The sequence below is a fragment of the Pantherophis guttatus genome, chromosome 3 (genome assembly GCF_059756535.1).
Source record: "Pantherophis guttatus breed Tessera chromosome 3, ASM5975653v1, whole genome shotgun sequence".
Classification (NCBI taxonomy): Eukaryota; Metazoa; Chordata; class Lepidosauria; order Squamata; family Colubridae; genus Pantherophis; species Pantherophis guttatus.
This window is the reverse complement of record NC_142065.1, coordinates 34,521,746-34,546,928: the sequence shown is the minus strand read 5'-3', so window position 1 is coordinate 34,546,928 and position 25,183 is coordinate 34,521,746. Positions and strand designations below refer to the sequence as shown.

General features: G+C 36.2%; 1 protein-coding gene and 1 long non-coding RNA gene across 9 annotated transcripts in view; one reads left to right on the top strand and one right to left on the bottom strand.

The window, feature by feature from the left end:
• The window catches only part of LOC132711237 (uncharacterized), a 66,249-nt gene extending 52,709 nt beyond the window's left edge, over nucleotides 1-13,540 (bottom strand). The window contains exons 1-2 of the long non-coding RNA XR_009622072.2: nucleotides 13,407-13,540; nucleotides 396-456 (exon numbers count right to left, since the gene is read on the bottom strand). This is a non-coding gene — a long non-coding RNA (uncharacterized LOC132711237). The remainder of the gene's footprint in view (nucleotides 1-395; nucleotides 457-13,406) is intronic.
• Nucleotides 1-25,183, top strand: part of TOX2 (TOX high mobility group box family member 2) — a 261,657-nt gene that overhangs the window by 3,523 nt on the left and 232,951 nt on the right. For 2 of the 8 annotated variants that reach the window (XM_034414059.3, XM_034414055.3), the window contains exons 2-3: nucleotides 5,084-5,135; nucleotides 12,754-12,908. Coding sequence is in view for 4 of the 8 variants with exons in the window: in XM_034414062.3 (XP_034269953.1) it covers nucleotides 25,042-25,143 (102 nt within the window). In the remaining 4 variants the exon portion in view is untranslated. Of the gene's footprint in view, nucleotides 1-5,083; nucleotides 5,136-12,753; nucleotides 12,909-24,440; nucleotides 25,144-25,183 lie in introns of those variants that run through there. The other 6 variants (XM_034414062.3, XM_034414052.3, XM_034414053.3 and 3 more) reach the window with 4 other exon arrangements.

Here is a 25,183-nt window from a genome sequence, read left to right as displayed (position 1 = left end):
GATCTGCCTGTTCCTATGTTCTGTATCAGAAAACAGAGATAATTATACTTTTCCTACCAACTGAATGTACATAGCTGTAATACTGACCTACATCAGTTCATTTAGTGACCATTTGAAGTTACAATGGCACCAAAAAAGTGACTTACAATCATTTTTCACACTTATAACCTTTGCAGCATCCCCATGGTTACATAATCAAAATTCAGACACTTGGCAATTGACTCATATTTATGATGGTTGGAGTGTCCCGGGATCACCATTTGCGACCTTCTGACAAGCAAAGTCAATGGGGAAGCCAGATTTATTTAACAACCATGTTATTAACTTAACAACTATAATGATTCATGTAACAAGTGTGGCAAGAAAAGTCGCCAAATGGGGCAAAACTCACTTACCAAATGTCTCACTTAGCAACAGAAAGTTTGGGCTCAATTGTGGTCATAAGTCAAGTACTGCCTGCAAAACAGGAAGTTGAGCATATTGTTAATATTCATTGGCAACTGAAATATATTTAGTTTTATTCTTTACAACCTAGCAGAATGTTGGGAAAAAATTATATGAAGAAGGCTCCGTCTCTCCATCCTTCTCTTTGTCAGCAGGGAAGCTCTCTGAAAATTGAATAGAATGGGACCAAATTTAGAATGGTAGGAGAAGCCAGCAAAGACTAAATTTGAAAATGGGATAAATTCTCATTGGACCCAAAAGAAAAAAACCGCCCCCAAATAATCTCTATGGGAAAAGTGGTTGGGCGGCCAGTAAGAATGGTGGCAACGGCTCCATTCAGAATCCCCCTTCTTGTCCCCCTCCTGGTCATATGATCAGGAGGGGGATGGAATTTGTATTTATTTATTTGTTTATTTGTTTATTTATTTATTTGTCAAAAACGTATTAGGTAATTTATATAAGTATAAGCATGAATTGAATACATAAAATAGATACAAATAGAGGAAACATTAGGACAGGGATGGTAGGCACGCTAGTGCTCTTATGCACGCCCCTTACAGATCTCCTAGGAATGGGGTGAGGTCAACAGTCTAAGGTTAAAATTTTGAGGATTTTGGGATGAAACCACAGAGTCAGGTAGTGCATTCCAGACATTGACCACTCTGTTGCTGAAGTCATATTTTCTGCAATCGAGTTTGGAGCAGTTTACCTTGAGTTTGTATCTATTATTTGCTCATGTATTGTTGTGGTTGAAGCTGAAGTAGTCATTGGCAGGTAGGACATTGTAGCAGATAATTTTATGAACTATGCTTAGGTCATACCGAAGGCGGCGTAGTTCTAAGTTTTCTAAGCCCAGAATTTCAAGTCTGCTGGCATAAGGTATTTTGTTGCAAGCAGAGGAATGGAGGACTCCTCTTGTGAAATATTTCTGGACACGTTCAATTGGCACATACAGCTTACCTTGAGCTCTCTTATGCATAAATATAAACAAGGAGTGGTACAAGAGGAGAGTAGGAACACACACCACAAACTAATATGTTATTTTGTTACTTAAAAGAAAATAAATATGTTGTCTATGGCCCCTTCTAGTAAAGGGCTGGAAAGAATTGCAGAAGCCACTCTCTGCCTCCCCCCCCCTTACCTTGATTGCAATACAATAACATGTGGAAAATAAATTTTGTAACCAGTTTTGAAATCTCTCTGCCCATAGCTATCCATCTCTGAAAACAGAACAGAATAGAATAGGACCAAATTTAGTGTGTAGGAAAAGCTGGGAAAAGAAACATTGATTTTGAAAATGAGCCAGATGTAGCTGAGGATTAGAAAGGAACCCCCCACCCCCACCCCAAACCAATCAATCGCTATAGGAAAGGCTGCTGGACTTGGAATGCTGCCAAACTCTTTCTTCTACACGCTACTTCCCTTAGTCATGTGATCCAGAATGGAGCTGTTATTAAGGACTGGAAAGAATTCTAGAAACCATGGCCTCCGTGCTTAATTATATTATGAGTTAAACTTGTTATGGCTGAAATGAAGGAACGTGGGCCAAATTTTTTTGATTGGCTGAAATCAATTTGTTTAAATGTTAATTATAATCAGGGAAGCAGAAGTATTCCACATTGCCTCTCAAACATAATAAATAGAAATGGCACGAAAACAGGAACTCGTGTTCTGTTTGTGCCAACTACATAGTATTTTTGCAAGGACAATAAGCATACTGGAATGCAGTGTATGCCCTGTTATGTATTCCTTTGCAAAAACCTGTGGTGAACGCCATTCCTTAAATATGCTTCAAGACAGTGTCTACCGAATAGTGGTTCCATCTTTGTTAATAAACTCCTGTACAAACTTACATGGTTTTACTTCCAGCCACTGGAAGAACTGACGATCTGTCAACCTTATCATATTTGTTAATTCATTACAATATTAGAACAAAGTGATTGGAAAGTCATCATTTTACATGGTTACTCAATATAAGGACAATGCACAGCTGGTTGTCCTGAATCTGGTTGTCTGTCCAACATGAAGAAACTTGAATGCTGTTGCCATGGCACTAATGTATCTCCAGAGAAAAAGCAGGATTGTGGTGGTGTAATAATGCATCCATACTTTGTAACCACAGCAAACAATGCACACACATATGCAAATCTTTAAGCATTGGAAAAACTATGGTTTTCCACAGAGTCATATCTATCAATCCATTTCCTGTAGAAAGAAAGCAGAAATTGCCTATTTTGCAGATTAAGGTCTATTCAAGGAGGGTGTGAGGGGAGGGAGTAGAAGATGGAGAGAGTGATGACAATTGAGAAGAAAAGAATAAATCAGTCTTGCCACCATTCATGACTTATTCATGAGACATGTGAATTTTGCATTTAAATTTGACATTCTCATGATCTCAATATTGTATATGCAAATCTAAAGATTTCTGCATCCCTTCACATTCTTGATTCAAGTGTGCTCTTAGTTTTTCCAGTCATCCTGTGAATACAAAACTAGCAAAGCTCATAGAGATATTGCTTTATGCAGAATTCAGTCTTTTCCACAAAACCAAATAATGCATTTGATACAATGGATTAATTTTAAAGAAAGCATAAGTGTTAATTGTTAATATTGAATATTGGTTGGTTTATATGCAAATTGCTTTTGCCTCCTCTAATGTTGTATCATGGTCAAATAGAGATCTCTGTGAGTCTAACTGTCAATATATGTAGAAATACTGTAATTCAAAACAGCGTAACAGAATTAGAAAGAATGGTCAGTGCCATACAACTAGAAACAAATCTCCTATACAGTTTGCTATAGCTCTCTGAACATTTTCAAATGCATATATTTAAAATATTGGTTAAATAAAAATAAGAAATATTATCTTATTTACTATCACTTTTGAAATTATAGCATTAGCAAAGAAATAATAATTTGACAGTTGCTAACAAGCAAGCAATTTTATTCCCTAAACTGAATAAACTAAGGTCACAGAAGTGGCTGTGTGAAGTTTATAGAGAGAAGTAGTAGATATCATGAATAGAATAGAATAGAATAGAATAGAATAGAATAGAATAGAATAGAATAGAATAGAATAGAATAGAATAGAATAAGAGTTGGAAGGGACCTTGGAGGTCTTCTAGTCCAACCCCCTGCTTAGGAAGGAAACACTATACCACTTCAGACAAATAGTTATCCAACATCTTCTTAAAAACTTCTAGTGTTGGAAGTTGATAATGCTTGATATTTTTATTTTTAATTACTAAGCATTATAACTATTCTATCTATGTTTTATTTTTTATTATTTATTTGTCAAGAACGTATTAGGTAATTTATATAAGTATAAGCATGAGTTGAATACATAAAATAGATAATCTAATGTTAGATTGCTTATATGTTATGCAACTGTTTCCTGCAAAAGAGTATAACAAATTTCTCCAAGTTTAGCAGAAATTTTTAATCCTTTATCAGGCCAGATAATATTATTTTAAGCGTCCTGATTATTCACTTGAGGCACAAATGACAAGCTCCTTCTATTACATTTTAGTCACATTATGCAAAGACCAGCTCTTTTGTGAACTCAGTAATGTTGGGAAAAGTGGAAGAAAAGATTTTATTTAATATTTTTAAATTATTTTAAATTGATGTTTATTCTGTTTTTAATTAGGCTGTACACCGCCCTGAGTCCTTCGGGAGAAGGGCGGTATAGAAATAAAATTATTATTATTATTATTATTATTATTATTATTATTATTATTATTATTATTATTATTATTATTATTATTATTATTATTATTATTATTATTATTATTATTATTATTATTATTATTATGAGAAGGAAGAGGATGACCGGCAGGAATGGTTATACCTATGAGACACCCGAAGAGGCAGATTGTTTGCAGAATGGTATAGCTGTATGGTTGCTAAGAGTTTTGACACCAACTTGACAGCAAATAATTCATTAATCAAATCTATCACTTTAAACAAAAACTAAGATTCACTGAAAAAGAATAATAGGCATGCAGAAAAAATGCAGCTCAAAAATTATATATGATCAGTAACAGTGGAAACAGTATGCCATTGCCCCGATTGTGGCTTTCCCTTAGGAATTTGATTGTCTAAATCAATATTTCTTAACCTCAGCAACTTTAAGATGTGTGGATTTCAGTTCCCAGAATTTCCTCCCCAGCAAGTCCATACATTTTTAAATTGCTAGGTTGAGAAACTATAATTTAAATTAGACTGTAATGATCTATTTTAGATATATATAATTATTTAGTACTAATAACAGCTACAATTCAGATAGATCTATCTCCTTTATCCTTAAATAATTTATGCTGATAAAATCTGTGTTTTATCAGTATAAATTATTTAAGGATAAAGGAAATAGATCTATTTAGTATATTTAGGATTATTATTTTTTGAAGAATATCTCTATGCATATATGTACAGGCCTGGTTTAAAATTAATGTAAACTTCCTCTCTGCTTACTAATATCTAAATGTTAAACTGCTAAAAAAGAAAGGGCAATAACCCTTGAAAAATAAATTGACAATTCCTCTCAAAAACAAAACCAAACCAATAACAAAAGGAAGAAATTAGAACTATCTAGAGCCATTGTGCTACAAAATAAATTAATGTTGACATTTAATCCTAGATCCATTGATGAATCTCACAACAGATGGTTTTTCTTGTGACTGTAGCAAATGGTAAGCAAATCTGCTAAAAAAAAGTGAATCAATTTCCAAAGTTCAGCTACCAACATTTTTCATAATTGAAATTAAAAATAAAACATTTTTGGATACCTCCTCAGTGCTAAATATTTTGAAAGGTATATAATGCATCTTTGTTCTGTTTTTTTTTTTAAAGTAGCATTTGCTCCACTGAAGAATCTGAGAGAGTTTAATAAAGATTTCATTTTGTTTAAGTTAGAAAATGAGAGTATTGCCAGCTGTCACATATTTTGGCATTAATCAGATACTTATTCATCTGGGAGAAAGTTTGATTTAACTCAGTGGGGCTTCTTTTTAAATATATATAAAGGCTTTTTCATACTTTCCATACATTTTTAAAAATATTACATAAAAGATCAGATAAATAGATGATAGTAATGATGATGAAGATGATGAAGAAAAAAACTTTACCTGAAACTTTGGAGAAATGCTAGCAGCCTGAATACCCAATACTGGATTTAAATTTTAATTCATTTTTAATTTATTGGGGTGTTTTAAATCTGTCTTCGGCCAAATTGTTTAATTCGATTTTTTATTCAGTTTTAAATTTTGTATTTATGTTTTTTATCCTGTGGCTGTTCACCGCCCTGAGTCCTTCGGGAGTAGGGCGGTATACAAATCAAATAAAACTAAACTGGATTTGATGAACAATAGTCTGTTTAGAATAGAATAGAATAGAATAGAATAGAATAGAATAGAATAGAATAGAATAGAATAGAATAGAATAGAATAGAATAGAATAGAATTTTTTATTGGCCAAGTGTGATTGGACACACAAGGAATTTGTCTTGGTGCACATGCTCTCAATGTACATAAAAGAAAAGATACGTTCATCAAGAATCATAAGGTACAACACTATGATTCTTTACAACCTTTAAAAGTCTAACACAGCTTATTAATTTTATTAAATTCTTTTTTAATTAGATGATTTCCTTTACTGATACAGGAAACACTACATAAATTAATTGATTATATTGACAGAAGGATGGATTGCTCAATCAATAGATATAAATTTATTAAGCATAATTTCTGTCCTTATGTGTCCTTAAACTTCATTATTAATTGATAAGCATGATGATGATTATGTAGTTTTTTTCTGAATTACAATGAAATGATTTGCTGATGTTATTTTCCAATGTTTCACAGGTGCAAAATCATATGGGGAATTCATGCTTCATTTGCAAATAGTGCTGTGCAAAGCTTCAAAGAGAGATTGGACTTGATTGAATTGCCCATTCAAATCAAATCTTTGAAGACTCTGAATTTTTTATTGATCTGAAGCACTGAATTGAGTCAAGTACTTTCACATCACTATGGAGATATCTGAATGCAATTTGAGCATTGAAGGGCTACTTGGCTTTGCTGAGTCTCCCAATATTGCTTCACTATATATGAAGAAATGTGTGGGTGCCCCTTTTCAATCTTTATTAACCTTATTTCTCTCCATAAATGTTGTGCGTGTGCATATGTGTGCATGTGCACACAACCACTTGTTTTTCTAATACTACTTGTCTATCGTATTGCAAAATCAGGCCTAGTTAACATTCAGTTGTAGACCAACAGGGAATAACAGGGCTCTAGGCTAGAAATGTGAGATGGCTGGCTATAAAAATTGAGTTTAAATACATGCACGCGCACACACACACACACACACACACACAAAAGATTTTTTTAAAAATTCTGAAAGAAGGCAAACTGTTTCCTTATGGTTGCCAAGAAAAGTGCATGGTTATGTTCATGTAGTCACTAGAAGTCAAGCTTGACATATACAGTATGTATATCAAGAAAATGTTACAAGATTTTTGCTATGGTCATAAGTATTTATAATTTTAGTACAACAATATTGACTCCTTATTAGTAACTGAAAATTGAATCAGAGCTGAAAATGTGTTGTAAGAGAACTGCCTCCTGACATAGTAATTAGGTAGCAGTTGTAATTGTTGTGTTTTTATTATGGTTTGTCATAGTCAGATGGATGTTTAGACTGGATTTGGCATTTTTACCACTCATTGGGTCTTTCCCACAATCTGGAATAGGCAGGTGTTGTTGTTTGGTGGTGTTAGAGGTACCATTGCAGGATGTAAGCTGTTCCAAGTAAAACTGCCATTTGCAATTGACTGATGGTGATTTTGTCAATGCCAATGGTGTTCAAGTGATGCTCCAAATGTTTTGGGATTGCATCCAAGGCACCTATTACTATTTGTACTATCTTTGCTTTCTTTTGCTACAATTGTTCTACTTCTGTTTGCAGATGTTTATATTTTGGCATTTTCTCCAGTCAAACAATGTTGAGCAGCAATTCATTTCACATGGTGTTTTTCCATATAGCTTCAGATTGTCCATGTAAAGTAGGTGGGATTTGTTCAGTATTGTTGACAGAGGAATCATGAAGTAACAAATGGTAGTAGTAATAGTGAATCTCCTTGAAAATTCCTGTCTTGATATTAATCTCTCACAGTCTGTCACTATTGACCAAATTTATCTTCATAGATCTTTGTACAATACTTCCGGTATTTATGTTGACTCCTGCTATTTCTAGTCATTTGATTATCCAGTCATGTGGCAGGGAGTCAAATACCTTCTTGTAATCAATCCAGACCAAGCTACATTCAAGTTGATCTTGTAGTTCCTTCTCTTGTAGTTTTCCAAAACCATCTTGTCAATTAAGAATTGAACATTAGTTCTTCTGCTGTTTGGGCAGTTTCTTCTCTGCTCAGGTGGAAACAGCTTCTTTTATCTAGATGCTGTTGAATTACAGCATCTACCATAGGAGTTAGCAATTTGAAACTTGTTGGAAAGCAGGTAATTTCCTGCTGGTGCTGTGCTGTTCCTTTTGCTAGATCTTTCATTATCAGGTAGATTTTGCCAGATATCAACCAATCTTCAATTTCATCTCTTTATAGTATATTGTTAAACTCCTTGGCAATGAGTGTGGACCAGTCAGATGTTTCAGCCAAAAACCATGTAGTTCAGGCCTGTCAAACTGGTGGCATGCGGGCCAGATGCATCATGCACAGGCCACACCCACCCTGGCTCCACAAAGGCAAAAAACATCGCAATACATCATGATACGTCATGTGATGTGATCGAGTTTGACACCTGTGATATAGTTCATCTTCACCTGGTGCTGATTCTTGATCTTCCTTGCCCTTTTCTGAACATTTCTGCTGTTATTACAAATTCTTGTACTACAGCCTTTTTTTATTGTTATCAACCTCTTCTATCCAAGCTGTATTTGTGTTGTATTTTGAGTTGTCCCATAACTGTGCACAAAACTACACTGTTTTTTCTTTGTCAGGTATTGACTGGTTCTCTTCAGTCTCTATTTGATGATTAATAAAAACATTTCTGATTCAACTGAAATGCTAGATTCTGCCTATAGAATTCAAGCTTCATATCTATTGATCTCCTTGGCTATAGTTGATATTTATTGCTTTATTATTTCTGGTGCTTCCTATATCTTCCTTGTTTCTAGGTGCTACTTTTTGATTGGGTATTCTTCGGTCGTCTTGTTTTTCAGCTCCTTTCATCTGTTTTAGCTTGCTTGTGTCTGATCTTACTATATTGATCTTACTTTCCAGTCTAATCTTTTCCATTTTCATGGTGCACTGTTGACTTTTGCCTCCCAAATATTCAGTCATAGCTGTAACCATACTGTATATTACTTGGTTTGCTTCTTGCAGAGAGCTGGTGTTTATATTTGATATTACAGTATTGGCATCTTTTCATACTTGTGCTAGCTATTTCACTGGAAAAAGCTTCAATGCAGGCAACCTTATTCTGTTGTTTTTGTGCTGTCCTAGATGCTCACTTGTACTTTGTTTCAATTCTTCTTTTTTAGTTAAGAGGATTTTGTTCTTTCTAAGGAGAAAGCAGAGGAGAGGGTGCCTGGTTGGGAATGTAAATGATTCAGTATCTATGCTGGCTTTCTCTACTACTCTTTCCTCCTGGTTTGCCTCTGCAGTCTGAGCTGCTTCTGGCAAGGTTTTCATTCCTTTGCCCTTGATAAACATTTGCAATTCTTCCAATTCTGCTTCTGTGAATACTTTATTTTGAATTATAAATCTACATTGATTTGCTAGCCTCTGTTCTGTTATTTCTGATACTGAATGTTGTTCTTTCCAGAACTGGTGCATTCTTTTCAGATATCTTCTTCTTGTTGGACTCAATTTGCAATAATAGATCATTATCTTTATTTTCAAACATTATATATTTATGGTGGGTAAACATCATTTTTTCCAATAGTCTGGCAGCTGCTTGCCCTGGTTGCTCAGCCAACAGTTTTGAGTCCTGTAGCCCATTTGTCATCAGGTGTCCAGGAACTCCAACAGCATGGTCCTTGTTAATTCAAGTGATGACCAATCCAGTATCGGTTTCTGCAAATTATAATTCACCATATTGTTTAGGGGAGAGGCACTCTTCATTTGACTCCTCTGATGAGATCTGTCCAGTATGGTTGAACCTCTGGCATAGCTCCCATCTTCCTCAGAGCACACAAATCCAACAACCACATCAAGGTAGTGCCTCACTGGGGATGATTATTATTACATCAATATAATAATGTATTAATATTTGTACCCAAAGAGCTCATATAACACCCTTGTTCCAAGAAATACACTAGTTACCAATTTGCTTTTGGGTCCAATTCAAGTGTTGGTCATCACACACACACACACACACACACACACACACACACACACACACACAAATTTCTCTTTAGCCAGGTTCTTCCTACGTAAACCAAGATTTTTTTGCAGCCTTGGGAGACTAAGGAAACTAGTCTTCCTGGCTGCTGGAAAAAAAAGCCTAGAAACTAGTGGATTGGGATTTCACTGAACTAGGGCTGCAGAAAAATCTTGGTTTACATAGGAAGAACCTGGCTAAAGAGAAATACACATAAACACCTACGAAAAGAAAAGAAAATACACACACACACACACACACACACACACACACACACGCTTTCTTCTTTTGTCATAGGTCAACCGGGTATTTTCCTATGTAAACAAGTTTGCAGCCATAGCTCAGTGAAATCACATCCACTATCCTAGGCTTCTTCAGACAGCAAGCAAGCATTTTGCTGCCTATTGGGAGACTAATATAGATCTATTTCACAAAAACCTACGACAATAGAAGAAAGCAAATACTTCGCCTCTACAGGGAGGGAATATATGGTAAGTGTGTGGCTAACTGATGAGGACCAATCAGTCCGAAATAGATCTATATTAGTCTCCCAATAGGCAGCAAAATGCTTGCTTGCTGTCTAAAGAAGCCTAGGTGTCAGCCTTGGAAGCCATATTAGGCCGGAGGCTTCAATGCTGCCACCTCCTCGTGTGTGGGAAAGTAGGAGGGGGGATTTAGAAGAGGGGAATTAGTAGACATAATAGCATTCTTCCTATCAGTCAAGGGCAGGGCATTCCAGCATCTGGAGGAGGAGTGGTCGGGGCTGAATCGAAGTGGAACAGACGTTGATTGGAGCATGTGACCGACTGGGGAGAAATGGGATGGTTTTGGGAGCTTTGAATTACTGAGGGAAAGCCCGGGCTTTTCAGATTCGGGATTCCCCAGATGTGCCAGTTTGCCTTTTCTAGTAAAGAGGACTTTGGAAAATGCTTGCTTCCGCGTCTTTACTTGGAGTGGGGTTTTTTTCTGGATAGCTGACACTAGGATAGTGGATGTGATTTCACTGAGCTATGGCTGCAAACTTAAGATGTTGGCTATTTTTTGGTCAGTGCAGTGCAGGTTCTGCACTGACCAAAAAATAGCCAACATCTTAAGAAACCCCAAAGACAAGATCCAGCTAGAAAACCAAGGAGTCTATGAAATACCATGCAAAATCTGCCCAGCCACATACATTGGACAAACTAATAGGAGAATAAATGCACGCATTGCAGAACACAAGAACGCAATCAGAAAAGAAGAAAAAACTTCGTCCCTTTTCCAGCACCTTAAAACAACAGGACACGAAATTGATTTTGAAGGAACCAAATTAATCTCCAGAACTGACACTTCAACAAGAGAATAATCATGGAAGCCATCGAAATAGAGAAACACCCCCATAACATAAATAAGCGTGACAATACCTCCCACCTACCAGACATCTGGAAACTAGCCTAGTCAACAGAAGAGTCCCAGCCACGAAGATTAACACCGGACCCAAGATAACACATGACACCACCACCAATCATCCTCACCAGATTCAAACCCAAACCCATCCCATAGACGAAATACAACCACCACCCAGAAGCCAGACCACGGCGGCAACACCAGCTGCTGCAGCCCCCTCTGATCCCCACACAAAGCAAACTGACACACGCCATGAACACATGGCAAGACCTCAAACTCGGAGCCAAACCAAAGCCAGGGATTTGGCATCACAGCCATCTGCTCAGGACATTACATCAAAAAACTCAGGATATCACAAAACTAGAACTCAGGATGTTAACACATAGCCCATTACCCAGGTCGTTAAAACACAAAAGACTAATGGGCACACATCAAGGACCTCACCCACACAGGATGTTACGAAACAGCTGACTAATCTGCAAACATCAACTCCATCAACTAATCAGGATGTAGCAATAGAGGCAATCAACTCGCCCACAGCAACAAAGCCAGCACCCCACACCTCCCCACCAGTATTTATAGAGAAATGGCAGCTCCGATCACGCTTTCCTCGCACAAGCACGAAGCCGAAGACACCATGCAGATGCCAAATAAATGGTTAATTCATCTGTGGCCTTTCTTACGCACAAACTGGAATAAAAGCTTCACAGATCTAGGCATTAATATTCACTAAAGCTGAATATAAAACTCATGCAAATATTTACATTGATTGTACATGCATGTGCATTTGTTCTAGGAGCAAAAGAAATAACCACATGTCTTACTCAACCAATTTACATGATGCCTCCTGAATTTTGATTATCAAATCAGGTTCCCAGAAAAAGTCATTTGCGATCAAACTATAATGCAGTATTTTCAAAACTATTCATTGCATTTAAATGACAAATCAGAGAGAACTTTTCTTGCAGCTGCTAGATATTTAAAAAGTAATTTAAAGGGCCTTAGAGAATAAGATGCTTCTGAAATTCTACATGGTGGTGATGATATTTAGAAGTAATTAGATACAACTGTTTTTATATCCACCAATAGGTATACATACACATAGGGATATGTATGTCTGTGCATGCTGATCAAAAATCAGTTTTTTGCTGAATCACTGGGTTGCCATCTTGAAAAATAATTACAGGTTTTCACTATATTGGTGTTTCTGAGCAAAGCCTGAGAAATGAATCAATTTTCTCCAGATGGAGAGGCAAGAGCCATAATACACACATAGACCCCAATTATGTAACCTGCCCATTTTTACCTCATGATTTCCATATTCCCTGTGCTGCCTCCAGATTATCATTAGAAAACAACAAAGTGCTATTTTTTCTTCTCTTTTCCCTCCCCCCCATGTTTGACTGAATTGAATAATATTTGCCGTTACAATATATACTTAAGAGGAGCTGAAACTTGTCATATTTTAGACAGATGGATTCAGAGGTTTTGTGCTATACATCTAACATTCTGATTTTTCTTTTTTAAGAAATGGGAAATAGCTGCCAGTAACCTTTCAAAGATGGCCAGAACTGGATGAAATTATTATGTAGTATCTCTATCAGCCTTTAGAAGTGTGGTAACTTCCAAAAATTGATTCTGAATTTTAAGGATTGTATTCCATCTCATCTGAAGACAGTTGGGGTAAGCTTATTTTGTATATAGTTGCTGAACAATAATATAATCATGTGTTGTGCTAAAATTTTGTTTCTTAACTACAAAGAATAAAAAACTATTGGCCTAGCTTTTGCAGCTCAGTAAACCATACAGAAATGCTTAAAAAAACTAGCACAATATGGAATCCTCACATAAATGAAATCAGTGAGAAAGAAATAGAACAACAGGGAATTCTTTGCAAAGTGTATTATATTCTCTTGTGTCTATGATTGGAGGAAGCCCTCAGAAGTCAAATACTCTCACTTTCTCTTTCTTTGGAGTGATAGTTTGCACAGTCTGTTAAATCTCATTTCCTTGGTATTGATATGTAGATTGATTTCTTTACCATATACTCATTATCTATTATACTCTAGTAAACACCAACAAATAAGATGTATCATTGCCCATCATCATAGCTTTGGTTAAAAAAAATCCTTCACAGAATACCTTTAAATAAAATAAAGAAAGGATAGACCTTAATTATACCTATGACATGTACCATTCCATCTTCTTTCCAGAATATTCCCCCAGGTGTAGGGTCCGCTTTTTGGATTATTGAGCACCACTTTGCATGGTCAGCTGCATCTCCAGGGTGCAGGAACATGGCTTGCATATCTTTGATGATGGTGTCTTGCCATCTCTGTTTTGGATGCCCACGAGATCGCTGACCATTGACTTCTAGTTGGTAGGTAGTCTTGGTCACAGTGGATGCTGCTGCTCTCTGGACATGTCCATACCAACGGAGTTGGCTTCTCTCATCTTCTCTATAATTGGTGCCACACTAAAATGTTGTTGAATGGTGTAATGATGTGGTCAAGAAGGGGGATGCCCGATATCCAACAGAGCATTTTCATTTTCATGGCATGGAGATAGCTTTCGGTCCCCATTGTTGCTGCCCAGCATTCAGTGTCATAAAGTGCAACAGGGCGGATGGTTGTCTTGTAAATCTTGTAAATGCCATGTGCCATTCCACACTAACACAAAAAACACTGTACAAAGAAAGCCTGGTTTTACTTGAAGCATCTTCACACTATTCTATTCAATCTAAAGCAGTGTACTTCAACTTTTTTTTTTTTTTTTACTTCTCAGGACTCCTTCCCACTTTTAAAAATTATGATTATATGTCATCAAGTCATTTTTTGGCCCCTAGTGACCACAGAGATAGATTTTTCTTTCCTTATGACTATCTATTTCTAGCCTGTTCTTTCAAGTTTCAAGTAAAAGCATTATGATTAACACCAGCTGTCTGCAATTACTGTAAGTTCGAATCTCACCAGGCTCAAGGTTGACTCAGCCTTCCATTCTTTCTAAGGTAGGTAAAATGAGGACCCAGTTTGCTGGGGCAATAAGCTGACTTTGTGTAAATATACAAAAGTATGAAGATCTATTGCTTAACACATAACCCTACTGAAACAGAGTCCATCCACCTTGCTGCTGGTTGTCTTTTTCTTTACTTAATATTAATCTAGATTTAAAAATTATGGCAAGCCCCCAAAAAAGCTCTTGATTATATAGATTATGTTTAACAATATTTACCATATTAAAATTTAAAACTGATGCATTCACTGCTGCTACAACTTCTCCTGACTGTTCTGTGGGATTTTAACATTGTCTTATTTTTCAACATAGTTTTGGGAAGTGATTTTAATTTTGAGAACACCTGATAGGGGTCTAAGAAACACTGATCTAAAGAATAGCTTTCAAGCCACCAACTAGAGAATAAATTGGGTGTCCTCATGCACTCTGGATGTAAGACACATATTGTCCTTCTATGCATATATGGCTAACCTAATCAATAATTTATTTGCTAAAAGATATGAAGTTGCCTGAAGAGGAGCTGCTTTAATTCCTATTCCAAGCATGAGATGTCATCTTTTATACTAACATACAATATTTTCAATGATAATACAGTTGCTAGCTGTTTTTCCTCACTATCTTTGCTCCTGTATCTGTCAAAGCAGAATCATATACAAACATATAATAGGTTTTTCCTATCTTTCCACTTTCTTATCAGAAAAACTTTGCTTAATTGTCCTTTATGCTAAAAATGTATTTAAAATCATGAACACAGATATTAAAATAAAGTAAATAATCCTAAATCACAAGCAAAATCATATGCTAGCGGAGCTGTTAAACTGACATAGTAAACCTGTTCTTGCATTTTCATACCCTTTTGTACCAAGTGAAAATCAAATATAAAACTGCACAGTGCTGCAAAACAGATTTCATCAGTCTTCTCTTTTCAAATCAAGGTTTTTGATGCCTGTCCAAAAAAGGAAAACATCTTCATGAAATCATTGTAAATGCCAGCTATTTAAACCACCTGTCACTTTGCCATTGATGCCTACTCAATATTTGACAGGAAAAACATTATTTTGTCTACATATTATCTCACAACACAAGCAATCTAACACATACACAATGACGCTTACCTATTGTGTAAAGATCTGTTTAAACAAAGAAAGGAAATTTCTACTGCAGAACCAAAAGCAAGGCAATTGCTGGCAATTGCCAAGGCTGGTATATTAAACAGTCAAAACATCCAAGTAAAATAAATACCTCTTGAAAATTTCTTAACAGCCTTTTAAAAAATTAATATGTTGTATATTTCTAAACACAGAATATATTTTTAGGTAGGAGGGCCCTAGTCATAAAAATATATGAAGATTATACCCTTTAAAATTAGCATTACTGGGCTGTGCTCTAACTTGAAGAACTTTTGATTTCCCCTATACAGAGATACTGTAGGTCTAATATTTGCATAATTAATAAATAATGTAATTTCATCTTATTGGTTATGTTTAATAGTGATTTGTATCCTGCCATCTACTCCAATGTTTTCCAAACATGGCAATTTTAAATGTATGGACTTCAACTCCAAGAATTCCCTAGCCAGCTTTCTGAGAGATTTTTTGTTCCCTGCATTCATTGGGACCCAATATAAAACTGATGCTCTACCACTGCCATTCCCGTACTGTGTACTGTATACAGTAGGCTAGGCATATAGCTAAAGTGCAGCCTTTCTTTATGCTGATTAAGACCAGTTTGATTGTTTCCTCTTAAATACTTGGAAAACAATTTATAAGTACCACCGCTTTATTTTTTTGTAAAAAAACAAAGCAAATAATTTGTGAGAGCTAGTTTGATATAGAGGCTGGAGCATCAGGCTAGAAACCTAGGAGCAGCTGGGCATGCAGTGATGGGTGCCCCTAAATTTATCCACATTATACTACTGTTGCCCTAGCTGCACTGGCTCATTTCGTTCCTGCAATTCAAGTTGTTGATTATTACTTTTAAAACTCTATGTGGCATGGGACCAGGTTATTGGTAGGACCACCTCTCCCTAAGGACATTTGCCATCCTACCAGATTGATAGAATAGGCACATTCCTGGCCCTTCCCTTCACTGCTGCCATTCATAGGGACTGGGGTCTAAAACATATGAAGAACAGTTGCAGGAACTGGTTATGTCTAGTTTAATGAAAAGAAGGACTAGGGGAGACATGATAGCAATGTTCCACTATCTCAGGGGCTGCCACAAAGAAGAGGGAGTCAAGCTATTCTCCAAAGCACCTGAGGGCAGGACAAGAAACAATGGGTGGAAACTAATCAAGGAGAAGCAATTTAGAACTAAGGAGAAATTTCCTGACAGAACAATTAATCAGTAGAACAACTTGCCTCCAGAAGTTGTGAATGCTCCAACACTGGGAGTTTTTAAGATGTTGGATAACCATTTGTCTGAAGTGGTATAGTGTTTCTTGCCTAAGCAGGGGTTGGACTAGAAGACCTCCAAGGTCCCTTTCAACTCTTCTATTCTATTCTATTCTATTCTATTCTATTCTATTCTATTCTATTCTATTCTATTCTATTCTATTCTATTCTATTCTATTCTATGGATCTAAAACCTAGTCTCTTATATCTCATATCCTAAGATAAACCTTCATAGAACTTCATTTTCAAATATGCCAACATCCTATTTAGATGGAGGGTATAAAAGATTATCAAATACACACCGTTTTTGCATCTGTAATAACTCATAAGCAAAGATTTGATCCATTACTTACTACATTGTAAATTATATCAGGAACCTAGAGCTAGATTCATCATGCCTTTGTTAATCCATCTGAATCAGTCTAATTTAGTAGAAAAATATATTTTCTGTTGACTGATGTACATGAACATGTAAGAAAACAAGTTGTGCTGCTTACAATAGCTGCAAGGAAGGTCTGAAAGCACCATGTTGACAAATAGTGGTTAGAGGGCATATACTGAAGTGATGTGGACTGTTTCAATTTTATATGAATTTTTCTAAAACCTATGGTTGTAAATAAATACCATATATTCTGGTTTTAATATTTTTGGTTTAAATAAAAATAAATATATATATAAATAAACACATTTATTTTACAAAGAATTGTTTTTATGTTTGGTTGTGAGTTGCTCAGAGTTTGTACAAGATGGGTGGCTATATAAATGTTTTAAATAAATAAATAAATAAATAAATAAATAAATAAATAAATAAATAAATAAATAAATAAGGAAATACAGCTGAAGTGATAATTTACACCAAAACATTTACTCGCTCCATTTCTTTCTACTCTTGCAAACCATTCTTTTCTTTCCCTTCACCCATATACCACTCCATTAATTGCCTTTGGCTCTTCTCACCTCCTTCTTACTAAGGATTTCAACAACTCAGTTCAGCTTGTCAGTATTCCTCTTTCTTTCAATCCGGTCCTTCTTCTTTCATATATTTATTTTGTATTTCAGTCCTTTTTCATTCACTCTGTATGACCAGAAGCACCTCACTTAAACCCGGAGTCATTTAGCACCATTTATTCTTGACTATATGTCTTCTTGCCTTAAACATACATACTTTGTAAGTAGCCTATTTTTACTGCACTTAACTTACAAGCAGTCCTCATTTAGTGAATACCTTGTTTAATAATGGTTCGTAGATTTGATGGTGATGAAAAAGGAACTTTATGACAAATCCTCACATTTATCACCTTTGCAGGTCTGTAAAGCACAGGTAAACTAAAATAAGATCATAAGCCATTTGCGGTTTCACTTAGCAACCATTTTGCAAAAAGACTGAGTTGCTGGTCCCCCTAAACAAGGAATACCTGTGTTTTTATGTTTCTTTTGACTTATGCAAATCTCACTTCTACATAACAAAATAGGCAAAATCATATTTTATATTATACACAGACATTTTCTCTTTTTTCAGCAAAACTCATTGTATTAATTTTTTTTTCAATGAGCATTCTAGTATACACAGATCTAGCATGGACCTCTTTGTTAGTGGGATGCAGGCAGCAATATGTTGATTTTCAAGTTATTCTCTAGATTAAATGTTCTCACTTGCAGAGAGTAACGTGAACATGCTTGGGATAAAAATAAACTGTTGCATTTATGTAATACTGGTCAAAATGTGCCAAAAACTGCCTGACGCTATTTTTATCATTACTGTGTTTACCAAAGACCCTTGGCTATTGAGCTGTTTTAAAAAATACAATAAATAAACAAATGTGCCATTAGCATGTAATGCTGTATGTGGCACAAGGACAACTAAATCTAGTTATCTAATCTACAGATTTTCTGTATTATTGAAAATTTTAGATTTGATTTGCAAACACAATCAGACAATTTTGGGAAGGCTTCTGAGTAATTGGAATCCTAAATAACAAAAATAATAATTTTAGAGTGAATATTTTAGATTTTAGAAAAGTCAACACTAAATGAAAGCAATTCCTTGTTCCTTAGCATCTGAAGAACAAGACAGATGAGATGGTTGGTTTTAAAAATAAAAAAATACCGTATATACTCGAGTATAAGCCTTTTTCAGCACATTTTTTACGCTGAAAAAGCCCCCCTTGGCTTATACTCGAGTCAGTAAATAAAACAAATGAAATAAATATTCAAAAACATTTAACCTACTGATGCCTCAATGAATGTAATTTTATTGGTATCAATTTTTATTTTTGAAATTTACCAGTAGCTGCTGCATTTCCCACCTTAGGCTTATCGAGTCAATAAATTTTCCCAGTTTTTTTGTGGTAAAATTAGGTGCCTCGGCTTATATTTGGGTCAGCTTATACTCGAGTATATAGTTGGGTTGAAATGGGACAGCAGGACCAGAACTATATAATGGAGCATATTTTATTATTTGTTCTACCATGGAATTGTTTTCCACCTGCTATTCATAATGGAAGGAGAATTGCTGTTGGTGCCATGCTTTTGCAAATACTATGTTTGTGTGAATCTATGGAGTTTTGAGCAGTAGCAGCACCAACTGCGACATTAGTAATGATAAAAAGTAAAGTCCACCCCTATTCCAATTCCATTGTCTCTAAAAAGTCTCCATAGAACATACTGAAAATAAGTCCTACCAAAAGACCCTTTGAATTAATATAAAATTAAGAATAGGATCTAGCCAACACTAACATTCCATTAATTTCATTTAGAGAGAATTGAATAGCCTTGAATTCTCTCATTAAACCTAGAAAGATCCAAATTGTTTTTACTTTGGGTGATTTCTGCCCTATTTTTCTTTTTCTTTTATCACTACATAAATTTGAATAGCTCTAATGAACAGAAATAAATGGGCAATGCAGGAAAAGACAAAAGAATGAATAAACATTTCTACATATTTAAAGGAAGAAATAAAGACTCAACCAAAAACCATTTGAAATTTAAGACAGCTGGAAAAATTATGCTTTTCCATGGGCCTTTGATATAGACAACTCCAATGAAATCAATAGTAGTGATGGGTTTTTATTGTGATTTCAATTATGTTTTATTACTCTAAGGTGACTACAGGTTTGTGAATAGGCAGAATACAAACATTTGCATAAGTAAATAAAAATGTACTGAATGCTTATAAAAGTCATTTATCAATTTTATCAATTGAGGAAATTATTTGTGATAAAATGTAATCCCTTTTCTTTTATAGAAATTGAATCCTGTTTCATATAGAAACTGCCTGTTCTTAACTTTGGAGCTCTAGTGGTCCTATATTATATATTTATTAAAATCATTACATTTATTTGATGCAATAATATTGCATTATGCAAATGTCTGATAGGCTCATCACCAATTGTTACATAAATTAGTTCAGAATAAATCAGAAAATGTACTTTGTTTAATTATATTAATTGGTCTCATTAAATTTTAATTTTTTAATTTTTTTATTAAATTAATAATTTAATATTATTAATATTAATTAATTTATATTTATTTATTTATCAAGTATTAGACAAGGGCTTTAGATTGGTTTTAAACTAAACAAGTACTATTGTGTCAGTTATATTGCCTAACACCCCTTGGTGAATAAGTAGTAAAATACCTATATAGATAAATAAAATGTAGGGCCAAACAAAAGCAAGCAAACAAAAATGAAATGAAAGATTAGAATACTAAAAAAATGGTAATGCGTCAAGTGCTAGACTTCCACAGCTCTCATTCAACTCAATATGCGGATGTTTGAGAAATTATTTCAAAGGATAGGAGTATTCCAGATACATTCTTGGGAGTCACTTTAAGTTGGGCAGCATATAAATTTAATAAATTATTATAGTTTGTTGCATAGTCAGCCAGATGTTCGAACTGGATTTGACATTTTTATCAGGGGTGAAATCCACTTACCTTCGCTACCGGTTCACAAATAGGAGCTCGCATGTGACACCTCTGCGCATGCGCAGGACCTTCCGCACATGCACAGAACGCCAAAAATGGGATGTAATGTCTGGGCTGTTGGGCGGAGCTTCCCACCCCAGTTCACCCAAGCCAGATAGAACTGGCTGCATTTCACCACTGATCTTTATCTACCGATTGAGTCTTTCCTAAAGACCTGGGATCGGCAGATGTTATTCCTATGGATAGAATCTGTTTTTTTGCATTTACTGAGGTAGCCAATATCCAGCCATTAATTGTGCAACCATCTAACCAGACTCCCTGAGTTTCCAAGTTTCAATTAAATCCCATAAGAAAAAGTCAGGAGGGAATTCCTCCTTTGGGATGTTTTCAGACTGGAAGAATGAGCAGACAGAGATGTCTCAGCAATGAGATTTGTGAAAGAAAATAATGTCAATACTAACATCCTCTTTACTTCCAATTCTAAAGTGAAATGAAAGACATTACCAGAAAAATGCACAGCTTTTACAACTGGTTGCTTGCCTTTTAAAATTAAGCTGAAAACGACTAAAACCACATGATATTGGCTGATGTCCATGGTTTTTAATGGGAGGGGGAAGTACTTATTTTAAATAGAGAAATATATTAATTTGTACGATTGGATCATTAAGAGTACATTAATTTGTGCCAGTTTATCAATATGGCATTGTTGCACACTACTACAGATCTAGCATCAATCATCTTTCTGACTCACACACACATACATTTTTAAAAAATCATGATTCTTCATTTTGGATTTTACCTTTAAGCTTGTTTTAAATGTTTTATGATGATTAAATGATAAATGATTTATACTATGAATGTTTTAAAGTAGGAAGATAGGATTTTGTTTTGTAGATTTAGTTGCAATCTGAAACATACAAAGACATCTATCACTTAATACAAATAGGACTAAATGACTAAACCAAATGACTAAAGGTGTGATTCAATGTTTGAGAATAGTTTACTCAATCTCTATGTATGTTATAGTCCTGGCTTAGTAAAAAAAAGTTACTATAAAATTCTAATACCGTGTAATAGATCTGGGATTAGTAGCCATTCTCAGTCTTCCTTGTGTACATGTTTCCTATAATTGATATGGTCAATATCAAGGACAAACTAAACAGCTGTTATGCTTCCTACAGCATCAACTTTTTCTTTTTCTTAAATAATTGCTTTAACTGTTCTGTTTCTCTAATATCTTTCCTACTTTGGTAGAATAATAACTATATCTATTCTTACTTTTTTCCCATAACATTGAAGTCTCTTTTCCCAGGATTTTTCTACAGTATCCATTCCTATTCCTCCCCCAGAGTCTTTTCTGTGTTTCCTATTTATTTTTTAGCCATCTTTCCTCACTGAACTTACTTTCTCTTTCTTGAGTGTCTAGGAAGATTTAAGTAAAAATATAATGCAGTTCATGGATTAAATGTACAAACAACATATTTATGGCAAGAAAGTAAAATCTCTTCCATCATAATGAAAATGCAAATGCAAACATGAGTTCATTTGAACTACTGTACTATTTTATGTTGATTTTGTCTCAAATTAAATCTATACTGTATTTTTTGAAAGAACTACAGATCAGGCTACTGAACTAAACCATTTCCTGTACAAAACAAGTGTAAAGTTGGTTATTCAACTGCAGAATGTGCCTCTTACTTCAGTATGGCTTTTTCCTCCTTTACTTCCTATAGCAATCCATTTCTGGTTGATGACTTCCCAGTATGACTACAATTTTCTGAGACTATAAACTGAGTGGTTTCGATACAGAAATATTCAAATCCACTTTCTACAAACCATTATTCCATCCATCCATCTTTTATTGTCATTGCTGTTATTATTTCAAATTGTACAGTATTTGTTATCTATCGTCCCTTTCATTTGGAAAGCCTGAGGTTCTTTCTGTCCTTTCATTGTTATTAAGAAGTAACTATTTTATAAATATGTATAGAGGGCAGGAATGGAAAACAATACTTATTTCATCCTGTTGACTCCTCTACCTCAAATGTTTCCATCCAATCATAAGAAGAATTCCATAACTTTAAAGTAGTGATACCTGAACTTTTTTTCCTCTTCCCTCTCTCTTCCCTTTTCCTTTTTATTACTTGTTTTGGACTGAGTGTTTAAAAAATGTTTTTTTATTTAATTTCTAAAATGCTCAGATAGTATTTTGGGTGAAAGAATGAAGTAAAAATATTTTAAATAATTATTTTTCTATTGATTGCTATGTTCAACATGATCTTGCCCTTTGGAATGCTTGAGATTATATTTTACTCCAGATAATATAAGATTATAAATACCTGAGAATAATGATTGGTTTTAAGTCTTCAGTTAGTACTACAGCACACAATTTATGTACTTACATATGAAAAACAGAATTTATTCATTAGTACGTGAAATTATATATAAAAAACCTCCTGTACAAAATCATTATCATCAACCTTCGCATATTGTGGTGCTCATACATTCTGAGTTGGTATTGTTCCTTTGATGCAGAATATAAAATGGAAAACATAAACAAACCTATACAGCCTTTCCACCATTCTACCTGCCACGTCTAAATTTTTTAAAAACAGAATCATTTGGGACAAAGATTACATATCTTTGTCCCAAAGATTACATATAATTTATTTTGCTAGTATCATCATACTGTGCCTCTTTAATGTTGGATTATACTGAGATACAGGCCCAATTTTAATATTATAGTGCTATGTTGTGAAAAAGCTCATAATTAAGAGATGATCAGCTTTACTGTTTCTGCACTGGACTAAAGTATACAGCTTTGTATACTTTCTTTCCCTTTCCTGGCAAGTTTATATACTGAAGATGCATCACTTCTGTCTTCAGTTTCCACAACAGTTTGTTGCAACAAAAATATTAAAGAGTCTTGTGGCTCTTAAAGAGCCAGAACATTACTTGCAGCATAATTCCCATGCTTCAATTTGTTAGTTGTTAAAGTGCAACAATATTCTTTTAGCTGTCTGGATTGGAATGCCTGATAAAGATTGATTTGCTCAATGGATTATTAAATCTGGTCCAGACAGTCATGTTGGTTTAGGATTCGTAAGAGTCAGATTCAAATTTCTACTAAACCATTTAGATTTCGGGTGTCCTTGGGCCAGCTGCCAATTTTAAGCATAACCTCATCAGCCTGTTTTGAGGAGGACAGGCAAGTAGATAAGGGCATGGGAAAAATCCTTTCCATACCACTTATAACTCCTTGGAAGAAAAGAAGTACCGGTATACTAAATAAACCTGGAAGAATCCTGTGTTGTAGGAAAATCTAATTGGGAAACAGGCTGTTCTATTCCAAGCCACTTTCTCATAGATTAGTAGGAAAGCTTGACAAAACTACAGCTTTGGTAGCACCTCTTTCTGAAATGTTGAGAAAGCTTAGTCCACCCCTTTTATCACCTGCAGTAGCGATTAAAACAAGATTCTGCTCCACGATTCAGGGATACACGGGAGAGGAAAAAAAAAAGCGAGGAGGGGGCGTGTGGAAAAGTTTAATCCCAGTTTCTCTGCGAAACAGGCCTGCCCGTTACTTTCTTGGGAAAAGGCCTGAACCTTCTCTTGGAATTTAGCAGAAAACTTGATGGATGCATAAGCAGGTTAGGAGGGTCACGTTCCGACGACCAACTTTCGCGTTCCTTCCTTGGAGGCTTTCCTCCGGACAGGTCCGCACAACGCGAAACCCCGGTACTACCAAACCGTATTTCCGTACCGAGTTTAGGAGGCGCCCAAATCCAAAATCCGCCGCAAGAGACGTGCGCCTCCTTTTTTTTTTTTTCCCCCCCTGTGGGACCACAGAGTCTGGCTCTTTTCTCCCCTGGGGGAATATTCCTAGATCGCACGCGGAAGGGGGAGCGAGCCCTGGACTGGTGGCGGTTTCTCCGAGTCCTTCCTTTCCCAGGCGGAGGGGGGGGAGGAGAAGGAGGAGGAGGAGGGGGAAAAAAACACCAACAACCACCACCACTTTCTTCTTCCCAGCTCACTCTCCCCCCCCTACGGACCCTGCCCTACAACACCGGGCCCTCTCCCGCTGGCTTGCCAGCTCCGGCGCTTTCGGGGCAGGGCAAGTCCCGAGCGGCGCGCGGGTGTTATTTGGAGCTGCCCTGTGGCGGTCCCAGCGCCGGCCCGAAAGGCTGTTATAGGGAGAGGCTTGACCCAGCCCAGCTCGAGCAGGTCCCGGGCGCTCTTCCCCTCCCCCTCCTTCCTCCCCCCACCCCCTGCCTCGGTGCCTGGAACAATAGAGTGCGAGAGGAGCTGGCTCTGGGCTGCGCGCCCTCCCCTTCTCCCTCTCCCCGCCTCTCCTCCCCTTTCCTCCCGCCCGCCCTGAGCCAGAGGCAGAGCAGCCGCCGCCGGAGGAGCCGGTTCCATGCCCCCTGGAGCCTCCTCTTGCCGCTGCCGCCACCTCTTTCTCCTCCTCAGCGCGCAGTCCCGGCATGGACGTTAGGTTTTACCCTTCCGCCCCCACCGCCGTTGGTTCTTTGCCCGGGGCCGACCCCCCTTGCTTGGGCCCCCTGGACTATTACCACTGCAACAAGGTAACGAGGGGCGGAGAGAGAGAGAGAGAGAGAGAGAGGG